This window comes from Quercus robur, chromosome 5, assembly GCF_932294415.1.
Source record: "Quercus robur chromosome 5, dhQueRobu3.1, whole genome shotgun sequence".
NCBI lineage: Eukaryota > Viridiplantae > Streptophyta > Magnoliopsida > Fagales > Fagaceae > Quercus > Quercus robur.
Genome location: NC_065538.1, coordinates 40,565,741 through 40,585,188, shown reverse-complemented (window position 1 = coordinate 40,585,188; position 19,448 = coordinate 40,565,741). Strand labels below are relative to the sequence as shown.

Genomic DNA, 19,448 nt, shown 5'->3' with positions numbered 1-19,448 from the left:
ACATTTTTTCACCCACATGTATTTCCACAAAACAACAACATTTTTACTAAAATTCTCTTACCAAACAGGCCCTTAATATTAACATAACACGAATTCTATATGTATATAAACATATTTATTAACGTTTTTACATTATCTTGGGCGGTATCAGCCGTTGAATAAATTGATTGAACGGTCATGATCCTCTACTTCAAAAATCCTCATACCATGAGTCTTCTTAAATTTTAATCACTTGACCCAAACATATACATTATCGGATCTCAACCATTTTTCAAAAACAAAATGACGAAACTACCCCCGATCTGATGTTAAGAAACAGAACGAAATCTGATTGGCCCTCTCTCCCTTTTAAAAAACCAAAAATCAAAATCAAAATCGCACAGAATTTCACAAACACCAAACCAAACCAAACCAAACCAAACGGACCCTCTTGAAATTCCAAATCAGCCACTTCAGCAAATTAAAACCTTGCCCTTCTCTACTTTCTTTCTTTCTTTTCTTTGTTTCTCCTTCTTCTTCTTCTTCATTCTATCTTTCTTGGCTTGGCTGCTATTGATTCTCAATTCAAATATTTTCGTAAATCCCCAAAAAGCCCTTCAATTTTTCCTCTAAATGCCCAATTCAACAACATAACTCACCACCGAAAATGATCGTCCGTACATACGGTCGTCGCAACCGAGGAGGCATTCCAAGAACTTACTCAGATTCTTTAAACGACATCGTGCACGTCCACGACGACGACGACGTCAGCGACGAAGACGTGGACGAACAAAACGACCTGCCGTTCAAAGACTCTTCTCTCTCCCAAGACCACAGCCTCTATAGCTTTAATTTCTCGTCTCAGGAATCGTCGTCCCACTCCAACTGTACAGCATTCGAATCCGCCAAATCAAACGGTGTCCCTAGGAGGCCGCTAAACAAGAAGCCCAAGAAAGCTAACGGTTCTTGTTCTTTCTCGATTCCGGCCACCTCCACGTTGATGGAGGCTCAGGAGTTTGGAGAGATGATGGAGCACGTCGACGAGGTCAATTTCGCTCTCGATGGCCTCAGGAAACCCCAGCCCGTACGGATCAGAAGGGCTAGCTTGTTGTCCTTGTTGTCCATTTGCGCCACTGTACAGCAGAGACGCCTCTTGCGGACTCAAGGGTATGTTCATTTCGAGCTTTTCTGTAATGGGTTTTCTTTAATTTTTCAATTTTGAATCTGGGTAATGGGTTTTCAGTTAAAATTTGATTTTTTGAATTTGAATGTGGGGTTTTGCTGATTTTTAATTTCGGGGTTAGGGAGTTTGTTGGGTTCTTGAATTTGAAGTTTTTGGGTAATTCTTGATGGAGTATGAGTTTACCGTGAATCTTGTAATGGGTTTTGAATTAAAATGTGAATTTTTGATAACATTTATATTGTTGGGGTTTGGAATTTCCATGTGGGGTTTTGGTAATTTTAAATTTTGGGGTTAGGGAGTTTGTTGGGTTCTTGAATTCGAATCATGGGATGTGTGCGTTTTTGGGCAATTCTATATGGGTTTTGAGCTTACAGTGAATCTGTGTAAATGGGTTTCGAATTTAAATGTGAATTTCATGATATTGTTTATATAGTTGGGGTTTGGAATTTCCATGTTGGGTTTTGGTAATTTTGAATTTTGGGGTTAAAGAGTTTGTTGAATTTGAAATATGGGGTATGTAGGTTTTGGGTAATTCTTGTTGAATTGAGTTTTTAATGAATCTGGGTAATGGGTCTGGTTTTTGGGAAGGTGGAGGGGTTTTTTGAATTTATGTTATATTCTTGTTGAGTTGTGACTTGTCAGTTTCCAGTGAATTTGTGTAATGGGTTTTGAGTTAAAATATGATCTTTGATGAGTTTATGTGGTTGGGGATATGGAAATGTGGAGGGATTTTGGAATTTGCATGTTGGGTTTTGGTAGTCTTGGATTTTGGTTTAGAAAATAAGTTGGGATATTGAATTTGGATTATGGGATACATTTGTGAGTTTTGAGTTTCCAGTATTAGAGTGGAGAATTTGGAGGTTTCTTTATTTTTGAAATTTATGTAAGGGGTAATGTGGGTTTCATGTTTTATTGATGGTTCAGTTTGAATTATGTTCAAAGCTGAATGACTTGGCTGTAATGAAAGGTGGATTAGTTGTTCTTATAATCGAAGACATCCGAAACTTGGGTGGATTTGCAAGATTACTCTCTGTTTGCATTTACTTTTTAGTTTCCTTTTTGATGATGTGAGCATTTACTCTTTGTTTGCTACATTAAACAAATGAGTCACCAGCTTGTTTGTTTGTATAATTTTTTCAAAGTATTTTCTGATGAATATTATTTGAAGTATGCCTGTATGTGTATGTGCGCCTATGCGTGCATGCCTGTGACTTGTAAGAAATTGTAGTGAGGAAACTCTGTATCCATATGAGGAAACTTGATGCAGCCTCCGGAGAAAAGAAAAAAAAATTTAATTTTTCTTATAATGAATGGGTGTCATTGGATTATTTTACTTTTTTCCAAGATTTGACATTTATTTTGATAATAGAAGACGTTTTAGGGGGCAATTGATATGGGATAATGTTTTAGGATTTCTAGGAATGTTGAAAGATTCCCTAATATTCCCATGTTTGGTTTCAAATCACACAATGGTATCAAATGCCTATGGGTATCTGAATTCCCTCCCAATCCCATACTTATAGGAATGTGGATTATATTAAAAAAGAAAAAAAAGAGGGTCCACGTTCCTATGCTTGGAAAAAGTTACATTTTTTATAATTGATAATTTTACACATTCTTTCCTACTCTTTAACCAATAGAAATAAAACTAAGAATTGGTCTCTTTTTTCTTTTTCCTTTTTATTTCTCCTATTTGGTATTGAGTTAGATGCTAATAGAAAATAATAATTATTATTATTAACAAGACATGATGTCATGATTGCCATGAAGAATAAGAATTTAAATAATTATTTTTGTATTATACGCCATTTAGAAATGTTAGACTATAGTTTTAGTGAATTTGCTATGATTTATAGTTTATATATTTTTTTCTCATTATTTATTTGGAGGACGATAAAAATAAGGTTTACAAATCTAAGGATATTTTGTGAAAAATAAATTGTTCCTATAAGATTCCTAGGAATACATCAAACATTAGAATTTTGTATTCTTGGGAATCTTATTAGATTCCCAATCAAACCAACCTTAGAAATACTTACATTCCCAAGCATCTAGATTGTGAGGCATCGCATTCCTAGGAATTTGGATGCTGGGGTTAACATGGATTCCCCCAAATGAAATGCCCCCTTATTTATTTATTTTATAAAAAAAGCCCCCTTATTTTCTTATCTTTTTGACTCTCTGAGATTATGTTTTATAAAAGGTTAGGACAAGGTGGTGTTTTCTTGTCCTACTTATTAAGTAGATCCTTTTCTCTCTTTCTCTCTCTAGGATAAATAGTACTAAGAATTATACTGAATCTTCCTTTCCCCCCGCCCTTGAGGCCAAAAACAAACTTATCCAAAAAAAAGAAAGAATATTATAAAAGGATGAAATGATTAATGCTTAATATACGAGTTGGTTATAAGGTATCATCTTATGCTTTTGTTTTTTTCCTCCCTATTATATCAAGAATACCTAACTTCATTTCCCTATAGAAATTTAAATTTCTGTGCAATATTGGGTAGTTCTTTCACTAATCTTTGAGGTACTTTAATTTCAGGATTGCAAAGACAATAATTGATGCTATTTTGGGCCTCAGCTTTGATGACTCACCCAGCAATCTGGCTGCTGCCACTCTTTTCTGCGTTTTAACTGGTGATGTAAGTGATCAAGACAAGAATCTGCATGCTAAAGTACAATTCTAATGAAGTTTTGCCTTGCAAATTGATGAAAATATGTTAATTATCCCAATGAAGAAAATTTTGTACAGATGATCAGAAGACTCTTTTGATTAATTGCATTTTCTGTTGTGTTCATATTATACCTTCAATAGAGTTCAATGAAAGCCCTCTAATCAATGGTGAAAGAGGCTAATTTTTTTCCTTAAATGATTTTGACCTGCCCAAAACCTGCATAAGGCCCATGATTGCATGATAATACATTCAAGAATTACTTTTTGAGTCAAAAGTGATGGGAAGAGGGGAGTTCTCCTTTTTTAATGCAATCTTTTCCACCGCTTTTGAATTTTATATCAGCTGAATTGAATGCAAATTCAAAACAATGCATTCATCAAGCATGGCAGGATTCACTTGGGTTATATATATATGTATATATATATATATATAGAGAGAGAGAGAGAGAGAGAGAGAGAGAGAGAGAGTTATTGGGAAAGTATATTATATGAGGTTTTGATTTTATAGTTATTGGGAAAGTATTGCTTCATAAGTTATAACATTTTTTTGCAATATTTCCAAATGATGTCTAAATGCTACTTTCTCAAAAAAAAAAAAAAAGGGATCCTATTTCTGTTGGTGCTGTATAATTAATATGGAGAATATTTGGGAACTGTTTATAGACATGGATATTGAATACATTGGTGAGTACTGTTTGTTTTTAATTGAGTGTTTAACTTCTTCCTCTGTATATATCAGATTTGATTTCACTATTATTATCCACTTTTAATAAAGTACTAGAATCTTGCTGTATTTCATAGTTTTGAGTGGTCACCTGCACATCGCTTTGTTTATTCACTTTTTAAAAATTATCTTCATTATCTAGACATGCCTTTCTTATAGAAATACAGTCCTGAAGGCCTGTCTAATTGCACTATTTCAGGGTCAAGATGATCATCTTTTGGAATCATCCAGTTGCATCTGTTTTCTAATCAAGTTGTTGAAACCAACAGCTTTAATGGCTACTGAAGACAAAGCACCAAAAATAGGCCTCAAGCTTCTTGCACTACGGAATGAAGCCGACATATGTCGTGATACAATGAAAAGAGTCGATTCCAGTTCTGCTGCTATTGTTTCAAAGGTTCAGGAAATACTTATAAGTTGCAAGGAATTGAAATCAAGCCGTGATGATGATACTGGAATGGGGAGGCCAGAGCTATGTCCAAAATGGATAGCTTTGCTGACTATGGAGAAAGCTTGCTTAACCACTATCTCTCTTGAAGGTATTGCTGAGAATCAGCACCGCTAATTCATCTCTTCATTGGAAGCTTGTAGCCTTTTTTGGGTTAAATTGTGCATTAATTTGTTCGGTAGCTTGACCAATGTGAAGGTTGTGAATAAATAAATCTGAGATGAAAACTTCCTTTAATATGATTGGCAAGTAAGATCATTAAAATCATTTACATGTTTTTGAGATAAAGAAAATCATGTAGATATTTTCAAGTAGTTATTTTAAGTACTTATCAAAATATGTGTCTTTACCAACTAGGAATTGTTTTATTATTTTCATTTGTTTAATTTTGTGCATTCTTTTTCCTTGCTTGGTCTGTCTTCCAAAATATGTTTCTTTGATTTCTTGCCCATTTCAAGTTATTACAGAATTCCTGTAACTGCATTATTCTGAATAAATGCTAATTTAAATTGACAGTTCTTCATTGAAGACTTGTTTGCTGTGCTTGTTTAATTACAAACCTGAAATTGCAAGTTTTCTGTAATCTATTTTATGCTTTTTCACATCCCTGATGAGTTGTTAAACAAGTTTATTGGATGTGGATTCTTATCTATGCAACTTTTTCTCAATCTATGTTCTTTTTAGCTTGGGTAGGGATCTTTATAATCCTAAAAAATGCTTTTTGTTTGTTTGTTTGTTTTGTTTTTTAGATAAGTAAATCATCATGCCCTTTATATCCTAATAATATGATTTTTCTTTTTCTTTTGCTCTTTCCTGATTGCTCATTTGTTTTCTTGTTTGGATTTGCATTCGTTTAGAAACCTCTGGTGCAGTAAGGAAGACTGGGGGCAATTTCAAGGAAAAATTAAGAGAGCTTGGAGGACTTGATGCTGTTTTTGAGGTCGCCATGAATTGTCATTCCAATTTGGAGGTGTGAACTTGTATGTTTGTTTGATCTCATTGTCGGTTTTATTTATTGCTATAAATTGTTAAAAACATGTATCAATTGCCATTTCTTGATCCAGTTAGTGCTATATGAGAATTTGGGGTTCAGTTTATGAATTGAAACTTTCTGTGCTAAAATGCATGTATTGGGAAAGAAGAAAAATCATAACAATGAGCTGTCCTGATGGGACTTCATTGGAATTGTACTTCAATTCTAGTTGTTGAATGAGCAGCAGTATTCCCATACTAGTTATAGGCTAATAGCATTGCCAATTTTCTTTTGTGTTCATCAATCTATGAATCATGGCATTTTGTATTTATTCTACAGAACTTATGGGCAGTGATCATTGTCTGACCTCTGTATTTATCTAGTGTTAGTTCTTGTTTCCAACTGTTTATTCTTGTATATGACATGAGAATGCATGCATACAAACTCAACCATTTCTTTATGGACTCTAAAGGTCCGTTTGTTTTGCGCGTCTCAAGTCCACGTTTTACGCATTTTGCGTTTCAGCTTTTTTTTTTTTTTTTCAGCTCAGAGCCCATGAACAGTGCAATCAGGCCTATGAACAGTAATTTTAAAAGTGACCAGTTACCGGAAAATGATTTTTATTGTTTTCAGTTTTCAGCAAAATAAACGGTATCCAAATGCATACTAAATGAATGTTGTGATTATAATGTAATTTTTTTTACTTGATAGGCATCTGATTGTTTGAGTGATGGCTGGTGCATGGTGTACTTGTCAAATAAAACAATTGTTTACTGTATATCCTCTCCTGTTGATTTCTATATAAATAAATACTGTTACTTGATTAATATTTGGGGAAGCTCATATAACATTTAAATTTTATTGGCAGGGTCGGATGGAACGTAATTCACCTTCTTCTCAGGGTGGAAAAAATGACCTGAATCTTCAAAGTTTGGTGCTGCTATTAAAATGTTTGAAGATAATGGAAAATGCCACATTCCTCAGTAAGGATAATCAGGTAAATTGAAATATGATTTTGGCTCATCTCTCTTATATTTAAGAAATTTGACTTTGGCTTCTTCCATCTTATTGGTTTTGTAAACTTCATAGAAATTTTTTTTTTTGCATGTTAGGATCTTCTTTTTTCTTCTCCTTCTAAATAGGTCTTTGCATATATTTTTCCATACCAGAGTCATTTGCTTGGAATGAAAGGAAACTCAAATCCTCGGGGAACCCCAATATCTTTTATAGAGCTCATTATAAGTCTCATCAAGACTCTTTCAGGTGATTGACAATATAAGGGGTTGCTTCTTATATTGAACCACTACTTCTGCCTTGTTATGTAGAGAGCACTGCCACTGTTACTATTGCTTTGGTCCACTTTCTTTGTTATAAATAACACTTCTAAATATTCTTTGATCCGTTCTGTTTGATGATTGATGGCTTTGATTTCTAGGTCTTTATCTACTTAGAAGTTCTCCTGCCATCTCCAATGATGAAAAGTCTTGTAATCTCTCTGATGGGACTTGTCATGCTTCTGAATTGGCTTTAATTGAAGACTTCAAAGGTACTTAGTTGCTAACTATTCTCTCTCTCTCTCTTCCCCCACTCCCCATGTGTGTTTCAGGATCTTGATCCCATTTCACAAAAGAGCAGTTATATATATCTTCTCTTCATAATTTGCCGATCTTGTAAAGTTGCAAGTGGTTTTTTTAACATCTTCTGGAAATTATAAACATGAAAATATGAAAAATTAGAGACACATTTATGTTTCAACTGGCTTTTGATTTTGTAGCCAAGTTAGCCATGGATATGAAAGGCTGTTCTAATCCACAGGGTCTTGCCCTGTTCATAAAATCTGCCATCTAGATTACTCTACTAATTTTAAGTGCTGATATCATGCATGATGGAGTTTGAACTTTGAAGCAGAAGGATACTGTGTTATTGATAAAAATAATGATTGATGTGGGTGATTCAAATCATTATACAGGGACCATCACACATCTATTGCATCATCTCTCATATTATTTTTATAAAAACAACAATCTTTTTGTCCTGGGAAAAATTCTTTCTTGTTACCTTTACAGAATAATATCCTATTTTTAAGAAAAAAAAAAGTGTGCAGTAAAATTAAATTCACTGCTGCCAGCCACCAGCTACTTGTCAGTTACTGCTCCGTAATCCTTAGTATGACAAATCTATGTTGACTCTAGATTTTAAAGTTTAAACTGAATGTTTTTCTCAAATTTGCAGTGGACAGCAGTGAGACTTTTTCCATCAATTCCTCTAGAAAGTGGTGTAGCACAGGGAGGACCTCCTCTCAGAAGAGCTTCAATATATCTGGGAACAGCCCATTGTTGCCAACTACTCAGTTTGATTATTCTATATCCGGTTCTGAGACTACCAGCACTTCCATGAATGATACTTGTTCGTTAAAGATGAGAGTCACTTCTTCTATGTCTGGCTCATGCAATGGAACATCAAAGCGTTCAAGTAGTGGCATATTTGTAACTGATAATGGCTCCAGCAAGAACTTTGGGTGTGGTAAGAGACCAAACGATACAGAAGATGCCAAGCTCGAACTTTTAGAGAACCGGGATCCTTTTGCTTTTGATGAAGATGATTTTGAGCCGTCTAAGTGGGACTTATTATCTGGGAAGCAAAAAACATCTCAAACTCGGAAAAGTAGGGTACCATACAGAGAACTTGAAGATGGGTGTCAATCTCAGCGGTTAATGAGCCAACAAGAATCAAGTAATGGTGAAAACAAGTTTTCCCAGGAACTTTCCTGTCCAGTTGCTGCTGATGAAGAGGGTTCCAGTCTTCTAGCTGACTGCCTTCTTACTGCTGTTAAGGTGAATACTGAACTAATATTTGAACTTTAAACGTTTTGTTTTTGGACTTTTGTGATTCTCAATGCTTACTATTGGACGGAGGGTGATGGTTATACTATGTGTCATTATCAATGTCCTATATTAGACCCATCAACTCTATCTTGATGCTACCTATCAGGCGATGTTATTGTTAGGGCATCTGTATTTGTGATCAACCAGATTTCCTGGTTACTGTTACTGTTAATGTGGCCCTAATAACTGAACTTTCTTCCCCTGTTTAACTTTTAGTCTATCTAATATGCATCAGCTGATTGATTTTCTTGTGTAGTTATGGAGGTGATTGTTTCATCTAAATTTGAATAAAATTGATTTATTTGCTTTGTATTAGGACTGAAAATACAGTATTTTAATGTATATAAATTATAATATTGGTGGTCCTTATTTTCAGGTTCTAATGAACTTAACAAATGACAACCCTGTTGGTTGTTGTCAAATTGCTGCCTGTGGCGGACTGGAGACCATGTGTTCTTTAATTGCTGGGCACTTTCCTTCATATAGTTCGTCCTCATCTCCCCCCATTTTGATAAAAGAGAATAGTTCAAGCACTGATCTTGACCACCAGAATGATAGACATCTCACTGATCAAGAGCTGGATTTTCTTGTTGCGATTTTGGGCCTGCTAGTGAACTTGGTAGAGAAAGATGGTCATAACAGGTTTATTTTACTTCTTATTTACTTTGCTTCCCGCATTTTTATATTGCTCTGGGAGATGTTGGTGACCCAGTGCTTTAATGATTGATTTTTGACTGTTTCAACTGTGCAATTGTCCCCCTCTCTCCCTATTGCTGTTCAATTTATATGTTTTGGCCATTGAAAATTGTGTTAATTGCTGGTGCCTTTTCTAATTTTGCATATTTTTCTTCATTCTATCATTCTCATACAGTATAATAAATTACTACACACAACCACGTTAATTGAAGCAGTTGATTGTTAAATTAGGTTTGAAGGGAGAGGTAGAAAGAATATAGTCTTCAGATGGGTTTTTAGCATTCTCTATTTGTGAGTACATTGATGGGTTGGGTAAAGTGGACAAGTCCTCATTGGGTGGATTTCTAAATACATTAAGGGCCCTTTTGGATTGAGAGGGGAGGGAGGGGGAGTGGAGGGGAATAGAGTAGAGTTGGCTGAAAATAGGCTAATTTTGGGTCAATTCTACTCTACTTCCCCTCCCTCCCCCTCAATCCAAACAGATCATAAGTGTCATAGAAGGCATCATTTGAAACACATAATTTTCTTCAGCTCCTAGTCAAATGATGCCAGTCTTCAATGAGAACTTGTCTTGTTGTTTTGATCTTGCAAGTTGTTATGATGCCTTTAATATTATAGTTACTGGAGCATGGAAACTTGGAAAGGAATTTTCATGTACTTACAATTAGCTTTTCTGCAGATCACGACTTGCAGCAGCCAGAGTTCCATTGCCTAACTTTGAAGGGTTAGAAGAGGAGAGTCAGAGGGATGTGATTCCACTACTTTGCTCTATCTTTTTGGCCAACCAAGGAGCAGGCGAGGGAGCTGATGAAGAAAAAAATTTAACATGGGTGAGTCACCGAGTCACCAACTGTTCAAATTTACTTTAGCTGATAGCTACCATAAAGGAGTAGAATAGTGGAGAAAGTGAAAACAAGAAAGGGAAAAATAAAGACTAAAAACAAAGTTGTTTACATTATGGGTAGGCAGAAGGAATCTGCTTGTTGTTGACATCTAAATCTGCATTGTGTCACAGAATGATGAGACGGCTGTATTACAAGGAGAGAGAGAAGCTGAGAAGATGATTGTGGAAGCTTATTCAGCCCTTCTTCTAGCATTTCTTTCAACTGAAAGGTCTGGTTGCAATTTCTAGATTTTCTTTTTTGTTTGTAAAATTTCATGTCAGATTTTATCAGGGAGTTGTTTTTTTGGCTGTTTACAGTAAGAGCATTCGTGAAGCTATTGCTGGCTGTCTCCCAAAACACAACCTGGCAATTCTTGTACCTGTGTTGGACAGATTTGTGGTATGTATTTCTTTTTGACTTGTAACTTTTTAATTCATACAGTAGATGGGGATTGAAACTTACCCAATTGTGAAATCTGGTGTATTAGAAATAAATTAATCAGGACCGTCTTGGTGTTTTAGCTTATCCCATTAAGAGGCCACGTTTTGGTTTACTTTCAAAGGGCTGTAGCCTGTCCAATGGTCAGGTTGTGAATTATTGAAGGATGCATATCATTGTTACGTGGGTGTGCCAGTCCCTAGAGTAGAGCAGCTAACTTATTTAGTTTCCCTGCTTTTTGGACAAATTGCCCACGGCATCCCCTTCATTCTAGCATGGTGTGGGTGAGCAAAAAGTATCTAATGGGACGGTCCTATGAGACCTCGCTCTCACATGCGGGATCCACAACTGTGAGAGGCTGGTCTTATGAGATACCACCTCATGGGTGAGAAGCTCAAGTCATAATTGGATCTGTGAATTGTTTTCAATTGTCAAATAATTTTAGAGTTCTGCTACTCTAACCATTTAAAATGGTGGAAGTGACCAACAAAACAGGGATTGTGTATCCCCAGTGGTCGATGATGGAGCAGTTGAAACCTTGAGATCCCCTTCTTTTTATTTCAGTATTATATTTATGAATAAATATGATTTTTTTTTCCCTCTTGCAACAGGCATTTCATTTGACTTTAAACATGATTTCTCCGGAAACTCATAAAGCTGTGAGCGAAGTAATTGAATCTTGTAGAGTGCCATGAGAGCTCAAGAGATTTTGTACAGCGTCAGCATTTCTTACATATCAGGCAGCAGTGTTCTCACTTCCTGGAAGACAACTGTTTGTTATGACACGATTCCCTGCTGCTGCAAACTACATCAAACTGACGACAAGCCTGTGTTATAGTCTGATTGAGCCTTTTCTTCTTCTCTTCATATTTGGGGTCCCTTGTTTTCTTTCTTTACTAGTGTATTCTTTTTTTTTTTTTTAGCTCTCTTTGCACCATTTTGTGCAGGCTGAGATGCTTGTATACGAAAAAATGATAGTAGAATGAAAGTGTTTTCTTTGTCCAGTGTACACGTAATTTGTGTTGTAATTTTTTTTTCTTTCTTCATATTCATTGTTGGCAATTCTGTCTTTTGCCTCATGTATCTCATGAGACCCCACTCTCTCACAGGTGAGTCCTACATGTCCCGAGACCTCTCATAAAACCTTCTCATAAGCTAATTTTCTGAATTAGAGCGTGTTTTCTTCTCACGACACTGGGTTAGGACTCCTTAGGAGGCCTTTTGCTTTGGATTCCTTCAATTTTTAATCAGGATAAAAAAAACTTCTATCATTCAAGTCTGTTCGGCTGTTTGCACCTCAAGAACTGGGCCACAAATCTGTTTTGCTAGTAAAATCTTGATGCACTTACTTGTATGGCCATCTATGCTTGGGCCTTAAGTTATGAACATGGAAAACGTAGGGAACAACCCGATCCAAATATATTAGTGAGGACAATGATCTTCATGTGTTAACCAACCTGACCACTTAGGAAAAAAGGGTCAACCCTACGACAAGATCATGTAATCCAGTCCAGACGATTTAGGGAGGTCTTTATATTTTAGGTGGAAAATTACATTCACAAGTGTCAAATTCATTCTCATCTTAACACCAGTTCTACAACAGATTACCAATTCCGTAATTGTGCTTGGAAAAACACAAGGGGGAGAGAAAAGAAAGGGGAGGGAAGAGAATGGAAACGGAAGAAAAAGAAGTTTTCATTTCAAGTGTTTGGTTAATGAGAAGGAAAGGAAAAGAAAAGAAAAGAAAATTGAGTTATGATGGACCCCATTCATAAAGGCCTTTTTCTTTTCTTCCTTCCTAAATTAAAGAAGGTATCTTATAAGTTGGTGGGCGAAAATGGGTAACTAACCCTAATTTTTCAAATATATAGTTAGTAGGTCCGATTCCAAAAGTAATTAATTTATTAACATCTCGAGTCTTAAAGACACGATTTTGGGCCTGTAAATCGAGTCTTTGAGGCTCGGTTTTTACAATCTGAGTTGGCAAAATTCCACGTGGAGTACACGTGGAACTCGAGTTTTTGAGACTCGAGTTCCACGTAGACGCCACGTGGACGTGGATGCCACGTAGATGCCCTTAAAACTCGAGTCTTTGAGACTCGATTTACTAAAAGTGAAACTGAGTCTCAGAAACTCAATTTTTAAATGTGGTCAGAAACTCCATGTGAGTTGGTCATGTCTGTTTCCTATCAAGTTTGGTCATGTCCCATCTTGTTTTGTCTGGTCCAGTCTCTTGGGATTCAGAGAATATTTGACTGATTCCTCTCTCAACAACTCTCACAGAACCTCTCGTAACTCTCACAGAACTCTCACAGAACCTTTCTTAACTCTCACAGAACTCTCATACACATTCAGCAGCAAAATATTGCTCCTCTCTTAACTCTCATACAAGCCCAACATTCATTGTAGTCTCCCTCTCTCACTCCCCCTCTCACTCTCATACAATCTCAGCAGTACATTTGCACATCCTCATGTCAGGTAAGGGTCTCCTCACTCTCTAGTTGGTTGTTTAGTGTATATAACTGCTTTAGAAAGTGTTGCTTGCATTGAATTTGTCATGACATTTCCTGATAAAATATTTGTTTCCTGATAATATATATATATATATATATATTTATATATATTTACACAACTATATATTTAAATAGCCAGTATAATATATATATATATATATATATATATATATATATATTAGAGAAAGATACACGAATCCACTGACTAATAGTCCATCCACATAGAAATATGGAACAGACATGCATGAAGAGAGATTTTCTTATTTTTTTCTCTTATTCAATCTTGGCAAATCCTAGTGCCTAAACATTTCCCTTTTAATAAGTTCAAACTTAGGGTCACCTGCATTAATATCATAACAAATTATTATTAATCCCAAAAGTTTAAATTCTTAAAAAAGAGTGAATTTAATTATTTAAATATTATTATAATTGATTCATCCTTAAACCCTAAAGCTAATTTACTGTTTGCAATTAGAAAGTAGAAGATACAAACTTGTTTGAGGCAGGTGTCATTCAGATATGCTATTTTGGAATGACTGATGTAGGGGCACCCACCATGAAGAAGCGCCAGAAGTGAGGAGGAATGAGCTTGAGCTCACTCTTGAACCAATTTATTCATGTCACCTTGGATGCTTTGCCACATGAAGTGAAAAGAAGAAAGACACTTCTAGCTGGGTATATAGCTTTAGTTTCATTTTGAATATGGGACACATATATATATATAAAGTTAAGGTTTCTAATCCCTGTGTACTACCTGTGGTTTCATCCCTATTTTGATGACATGAAAAATGTAATATTATTGCTTTCTACTTGTTGGGACTCAACCAATAAGGAATTTGAACTTCGGAACTGTTCTCTCTATTGACATCAACTATAAATATTTTGTACTTTTCCGGCGTATATATCTAGAAGATTTGACCTTCTCTCCCCTCTATTCGTGTGTATATTAAAATACTTAGCATTCACAACAAAAAAATCTGGAAGATTTCTATTTTATGCAATCTTAGCCAAAATAAGGGGAGGATTAGTATGATATAGATGATAGAAGTAATCGAAACAATAATTCAATATCAAATAAAATATCCCAACATAGTAAATGCAGGCAAGACAAGAACTTAGCAAATAAAATCAAATAAAATAACAACTACAGCAATATTACATTAATAAACACAATATCATTTTTGACATTATCAAATTTAGCAAGAAGAAAGTCATCAAACTTTCAGTAACATGGATCCAATTAAACACTAAATCATCAACTTTAACAAACCCTAACATCAACAATTTAATTTAACAAAGACCTAGTTAACAAAAACTAGCATCATCACTGCAGAAGAATGCATAGTTCAAGATAGAAATTTGAAATTTTCCTGATATCAACCCACGAATAGAACAAAGCGCAAAACAAAACCATTAAAAAAAAAAAAAAATCAAACCCACAAACCAATTCAATCTCAAAAAACAATAAAGCTTCGATCTTTTTTAACAGTTCTATTAGAAATTCAATAAAGAAACCAAAATAGAAAACCCACGGTGGGTGAAACCAAAGTTTCTTTGATTTTTCCCACTGTTTCTCGGCAACCAAATAGTGAACTTTGTACAAAGCGACTCACCTTTTTTTTTAGTTTTGAGAGACCACGTAGACACTGAAGGAACTCAAAGCTCTGTACACGTTGCTGTGGCTATCGAATCTTTTGGTGAAGGCGATGAATCTGAAATAGTGGAGATAGAGAGTGGAGACTGAGTGAGAGAATAGTGAGTGAGAGAAGAGGGTGAGTGAGTGAAAGTGGAGAGGGTGAGTGAGTGAGAGAGGCTAAGGTTCAGTGTGAGAGTGAGAGGGTGAGTGAGAGTGAGAGGGTGAGTGAGAGCGTGAGAGTGAGTGTCTGCTATGTTAGAGAGAGGGTGAGTGAGAGTGGAGAGGGTGAGTGAGAGAGGCTGAGGTTCAGTGTGAGAGTAAGAGGGTGAGTGAGAGCGTGAGAGTGAGTGTCTGCTGTGTTAGAGAGAGGGTGAGTGAGAGTGGAGAGTGTCCGTTCTGTGTGAGAGGCGTTAATTTTGAAAAAACCCAAATTGAAATCGAGTCTTAGAGACTCGGTTTCTAATTTTTCCACGTGGACCAACCACGTCAGACCCAGATGGCCACGTCACATAACTCGAGTCTCTGAGACTCGAGTTCCAGGTGTACACCACGTGGAATTTTGCCACATTAGACCCAAAAAACCGAGCCTCAAGGACTCGATTTATAGGCCCAAAATCAAGTCATTGAGACTTGAGATGTTAGTTAATGATATTGTTTCTGAATCGGACCTACTAACTATATAGTTGGAAAATTAGGATTAGTTACCCATTTTCGCCTAAGTTGGTGTCATGAGAACACTTTCTTATAGCATGTAAAACTCATATTTTGTGTCAAGACATATTGTTAGAAAAAGGTCTCATAAGACAATATATAATAAGATACTTTTTGCCCAAATTGGGAGGTAAGATATTGGTAGGCCATTGATGAAAATAAACCCTACACTTTTCCATTCCTCTACCCCAATTCATCTCAGCCTATCAAAGTATTTGCTTTCCTTTCTCTCCTACTTCCTCAAACTAAACATGGTATAAAGTTCTGCTAATGCCTATAATTTATTTTTAGAGTTTAGGGACTGTTTTGGTCTTTGACTTAGGTGGAAAAAGGCATTATGATCAAGTTCAGAATTTCTCTCTCTCTCTTAGGCACACACGCACCAGGCTCCATTTATTTTGGCAATTTTTTTTTTGGGAAAATGCTTTCCTCATTTTTGAGTTTTGGTGTTTAGGTTGGCAAAAAAAAAAAAAAAAAAAAAAAAAACTTGGTCAAATTGAAACTCTAATTCTTTTAGGATAGCCTACTTTAGAGATTTTCAAAGTGAACCTTCACTTTTGTAATTACACAAACATAAAAATCCCATGCCTCATTTATTTTGGAATAAAACATTTTCTTGGAAACTATTTCTCTTCCAATTCTTTAAAAGTTGGAGAGGCTACTTTAGAGACTTTCAAAGGGAACCTTTGCCTTTGTAATTACACAAACATAAAAAACTCTTGCCTCATTTATTTCAAAATAAAACATTTCTCTGTAAAATATTTGTCCTTTGTGGTATTTGGGATGGTAGAAGAACTTGGTCAAGCATAAATAATTTTCCATGGACCAAGAAAGAACCTTCTTCAGGATTTATTATTTTGTAAAATTGTTCTATATAATGTCTCTCTCACATGAAGGTGTACACCACAAGCGTGAGACCCACCTTTATTCGAGAAGGACGTTGAATGCTACCGTTATTTATTTATTTTTTTTTATGGGAACTACCGTTATTTTAGTGTGGTATTGGAATAAGCCTCGACCAAAATACAACAAAAACATAAAAAATTATTAAAAAAAATACTCCTAAAATATCTAGAATGACCAAAATACTATCAAAACCTCCAAAAGAACCACAGTATTCCTAAAACAATTAAAATGACCAAAGTATCCTCTAAAAACCTTCAAAATATAGAAATGCCCCACAAATCTCCAAAATGACCCAAATACCCTTAAAACCTTTGAAATGATCAAAATATACTCAAACTTTTAAAATGAAAATGAATGATAAAATCTCAAAAATGATAAAAATACCCTCTAAACTTCCAAAACTATTAAAATACTCCAAAACCTACAAATGATCAAAATAGCTTCAAAACATCAAATATGACCAAATAACCCCTAAAAACATCAAAATGATAAATCAATCAATATATTATAAAAGCAGAAACCTCACGTGAGAGAGTATGAGGTTCTGCCATATGACGCTTCCTTTGACAAGGAATTTGTTGTTGCAGTTTGTTATGATTAGTTTCAAATTATTTAATTTGTTGTTACGCTTTTGATATACAATTGTAAGTTAATAAGTGTGCTCTACATCTCTATATAAAGACAAAAATCATGTGTAAAATTAATAATACAAGATCAGTCTTTCCAATTTTAGCTTATACTTTCCTTGAATTTTAACATTCTCTTTGTTTTTGTTTTTTTTAAAAAAAAATGATATAAAGGTCCTATTAGAGGTAATTAAATATTGATAAATGCAAATATATTTAGCCAATTTTTCTTTATTTGATTACGTTCTCTTTATGTTGGTACCCAAATAATTTTGTTTCATTTAGATTATGAACAAAGTGTTTGAGGTTGGGGTCTTGGGATTTGGCGGTGAGAATGAAGTGGTTGAGGAAGTGTTCGGTATTAGAAATAAAGTCTACCTTTTATCTAGATGTTATTTTATTATATTAAATTTATAATATTGTATAGACACCTAGAAATTTCTAATAACTACCAATCTTATATATATCCAATCTTTTATATATATATATATATATATAGTCGAAAACTACATTTAGGATAAGGAAAAATTATAATATATGAATTAAGAAAATTAAGTTTCAAAGCATTCAACTATATTATAGGAAACATCATAAATATTATATAACAAAATGATTATTATATATGGGTCTTAAAAAAATAAAAATTATTTTCAAATAAAATTACAAAGCATTCCTGCATTGTGCGGGACATTATCTAGTCTATTAAAATGAATGACCAATAAAATAAAATAAAAAAATAAAAAATACCTTCTAAACGACCAGGACTATTAAAACCTCCCCACACTTGCAAATGACCAAAACAACATTTAAAATTTTAAATGAGCATAATACCTTCAAAACCTCGAATGTGAGATTAAATGATTGTGCTTATAAGTTTGATTTTGTAATTAAATGATTGTGAATTAAAATTGTTATTTATGGCACAAATGTTTTTCAGTTTCCAACAAAAAGTATTGTACGCCGAAACAAATGGAGCTTTACTATTTCAATAGACTATTTTAAGGACAAGAAGAGTGATAGGAATGTGTACACCATCTTATTAAATTTAGAAACATAAATTACATGCGACATTAAACAGAGTTTTAGCATTTCTATGGCACACTTCAAATGCTTGGTTTTTGATGCTACACCACCGTCTTTCAGATTTTAGAAGTACACATAAAACCTCAAGTCAAACTTCGGGTACACTACATGACAATAACCGTAGTTGAGGTTTCCATCATCAGACATTCTTGGCAAGGAAGGTGAGAATCAGCTGATTCACCTCATCAGGTGATTGCTCCTGAACAAAGTGGGTTCCCTCCAACAAAAATTCGATCTCCAAATCGGGGATAAATTCTTTCATTCCACTATTTATGTAATCCACCATCCCTGGAAATTTGCAGGAGTAATCCTTGCCACCCCTAATCAGAAGCACTGGTACTTTAACTATTGGATCTGTTGTGTGGAAGTCTTCACCTAAGGACCTATAGATGCAAAACCACAACAAAAATCATTAGCACGTATCCACTTATATGAGTTACAATTCTGCCTATTTAGCAGGTAATGCAACAGCCAATTGCAATTTCAGGTCTGTTGCAATCAGTCACACGGACCACATCAATCCACAACTATGCCACCTCCATTTTATTCGAGTTTAAACAAATGATGGTAACATTTCTACACCAAGAAGTGCAGAAGTGACCTGTGACAGGTTAATAAATAAATATTGACAATATACAAAGTAATAGTAGAGAAGCAGAACCCTGTAATAGTATAGGAGGTGCGGTAGTTACACAATAACATTTGGTCACTGTTGTGTAAAATACGATGAGTGCAATTACCTATATGGAACTTGCAATGCAGTTTGGAATCCAGATTTCTCATACAAAGCTCCATATGTTGCAAGATCTTCCTCTGTGAACCAAGGGGGAAGAGGAGTAGATGAGTCTACTAAATCCATGATCTCCTGGTTTTCCGCAGCCATTGGTATTTCACTTCTGGAGGAGAGGATGTAAATGTTCCTAACTATTGTTTTAGAATCTAGGCGTCCGAAATCAGCTTCTGCCTGCCCAGGTTCCTAAAAAAAGGTCATAACATAGGATTGCAAGCAGGCAACATTGGTGAAATAATAGCCGAATGTTAATTGGGGAAAGTATAGATATACCCTCCATCTTGAAATGTAGATGCCTT

General features: G+C 35.1%; 2 protein-coding genes across 2 annotated transcripts; one reads left to right on the top strand and one right to left on the bottom strand.

Annotated features, from left to right (window-relative positions):
- Positions 1-368: 368 nt before the first annotated feature.
- LOC126725923 (wings apart-like protein 1) lies at positions 369-11,888 on the top strand. Its single transcript, XM_050430940.1, has 13 exons — positions 369-1,146; positions 3,705-3,804; positions 4,760-5,099; positions 5,866-5,978; positions 6,850-6,978; positions 7,151-7,244; positions 7,417-7,527; positions 8,214-8,815; positions 9,243-9,508; positions 10,242-10,392; positions 10,578-10,675; positions 10,764-10,845; positions 11,496-11,888. Exons 1-13 carry the CDS (start codon positions 647-649, stop codon positions 11,577-11,579), a joined length of 2,670 nt encoding a protein of 889 aa, XP_050286897.1. The 5' UTR covers positions 369-646; the 3' UTR covers positions 11,580-11,888.
- Positions 11,889-18,498: 6,610 nt separating this feature from the next.
- On the bottom strand, positions 18,499-19,242 carry LOC126728172 (uncharacterized). The gene is made up of 2 exons (XM_050434038.1): positions 19,100-19,242; positions 18,499-18,742 (listed from the first exon to the last, which is right to left on the bottom strand). Exons 1-2 carry the CDS (start codon positions 19,240-19,242, stop codon positions 18,499-18,501), a joined length of 387 nt encoding a protein of 128 aa, XP_050289995.1.
- Between the last annotated feature and the right edge of the window lie 206 nt (positions 19,243-19,448).

Bases quoted from the DNA above. Each gene is read 5' to 3' on its own strand.
- LOC126725923 (XM_050430940.1), top strand. From the start codon at position 647: ATGATCGTCCGTACATACGGTCGTCGCAACCGAGGAGGCATTCCAAGA. The intron at 1,147-3,704 runs GTATGTTCATTT...CTTTAATTTCAG, and splicing joins CGCCTCTTGCGGACTCAAGG to GATTGCAAAGACAATAATTG. The intron at 7,528-8,213 runs GTACTTAGTTGC...TCAAATTTGCAG, and splicing joins TTTAATTGAAGACTTCAAAG to TGGACAGCAGTGAGACTTTT.
- LOC126728172 (XM_050434038.1), bottom strand. From the start codon at position 19,242: ATGGCTGCGGAAAACCAGGAGATCATGGATTTAGTAGACTCATCTACT. The intron at 18,743-19,099 runs GTAATTGCACTC...TTGCATCTATAG, and splicing joins GCATTGCAAGTTCCATATAG to GTCCTTAGGTGAAGACTTCC.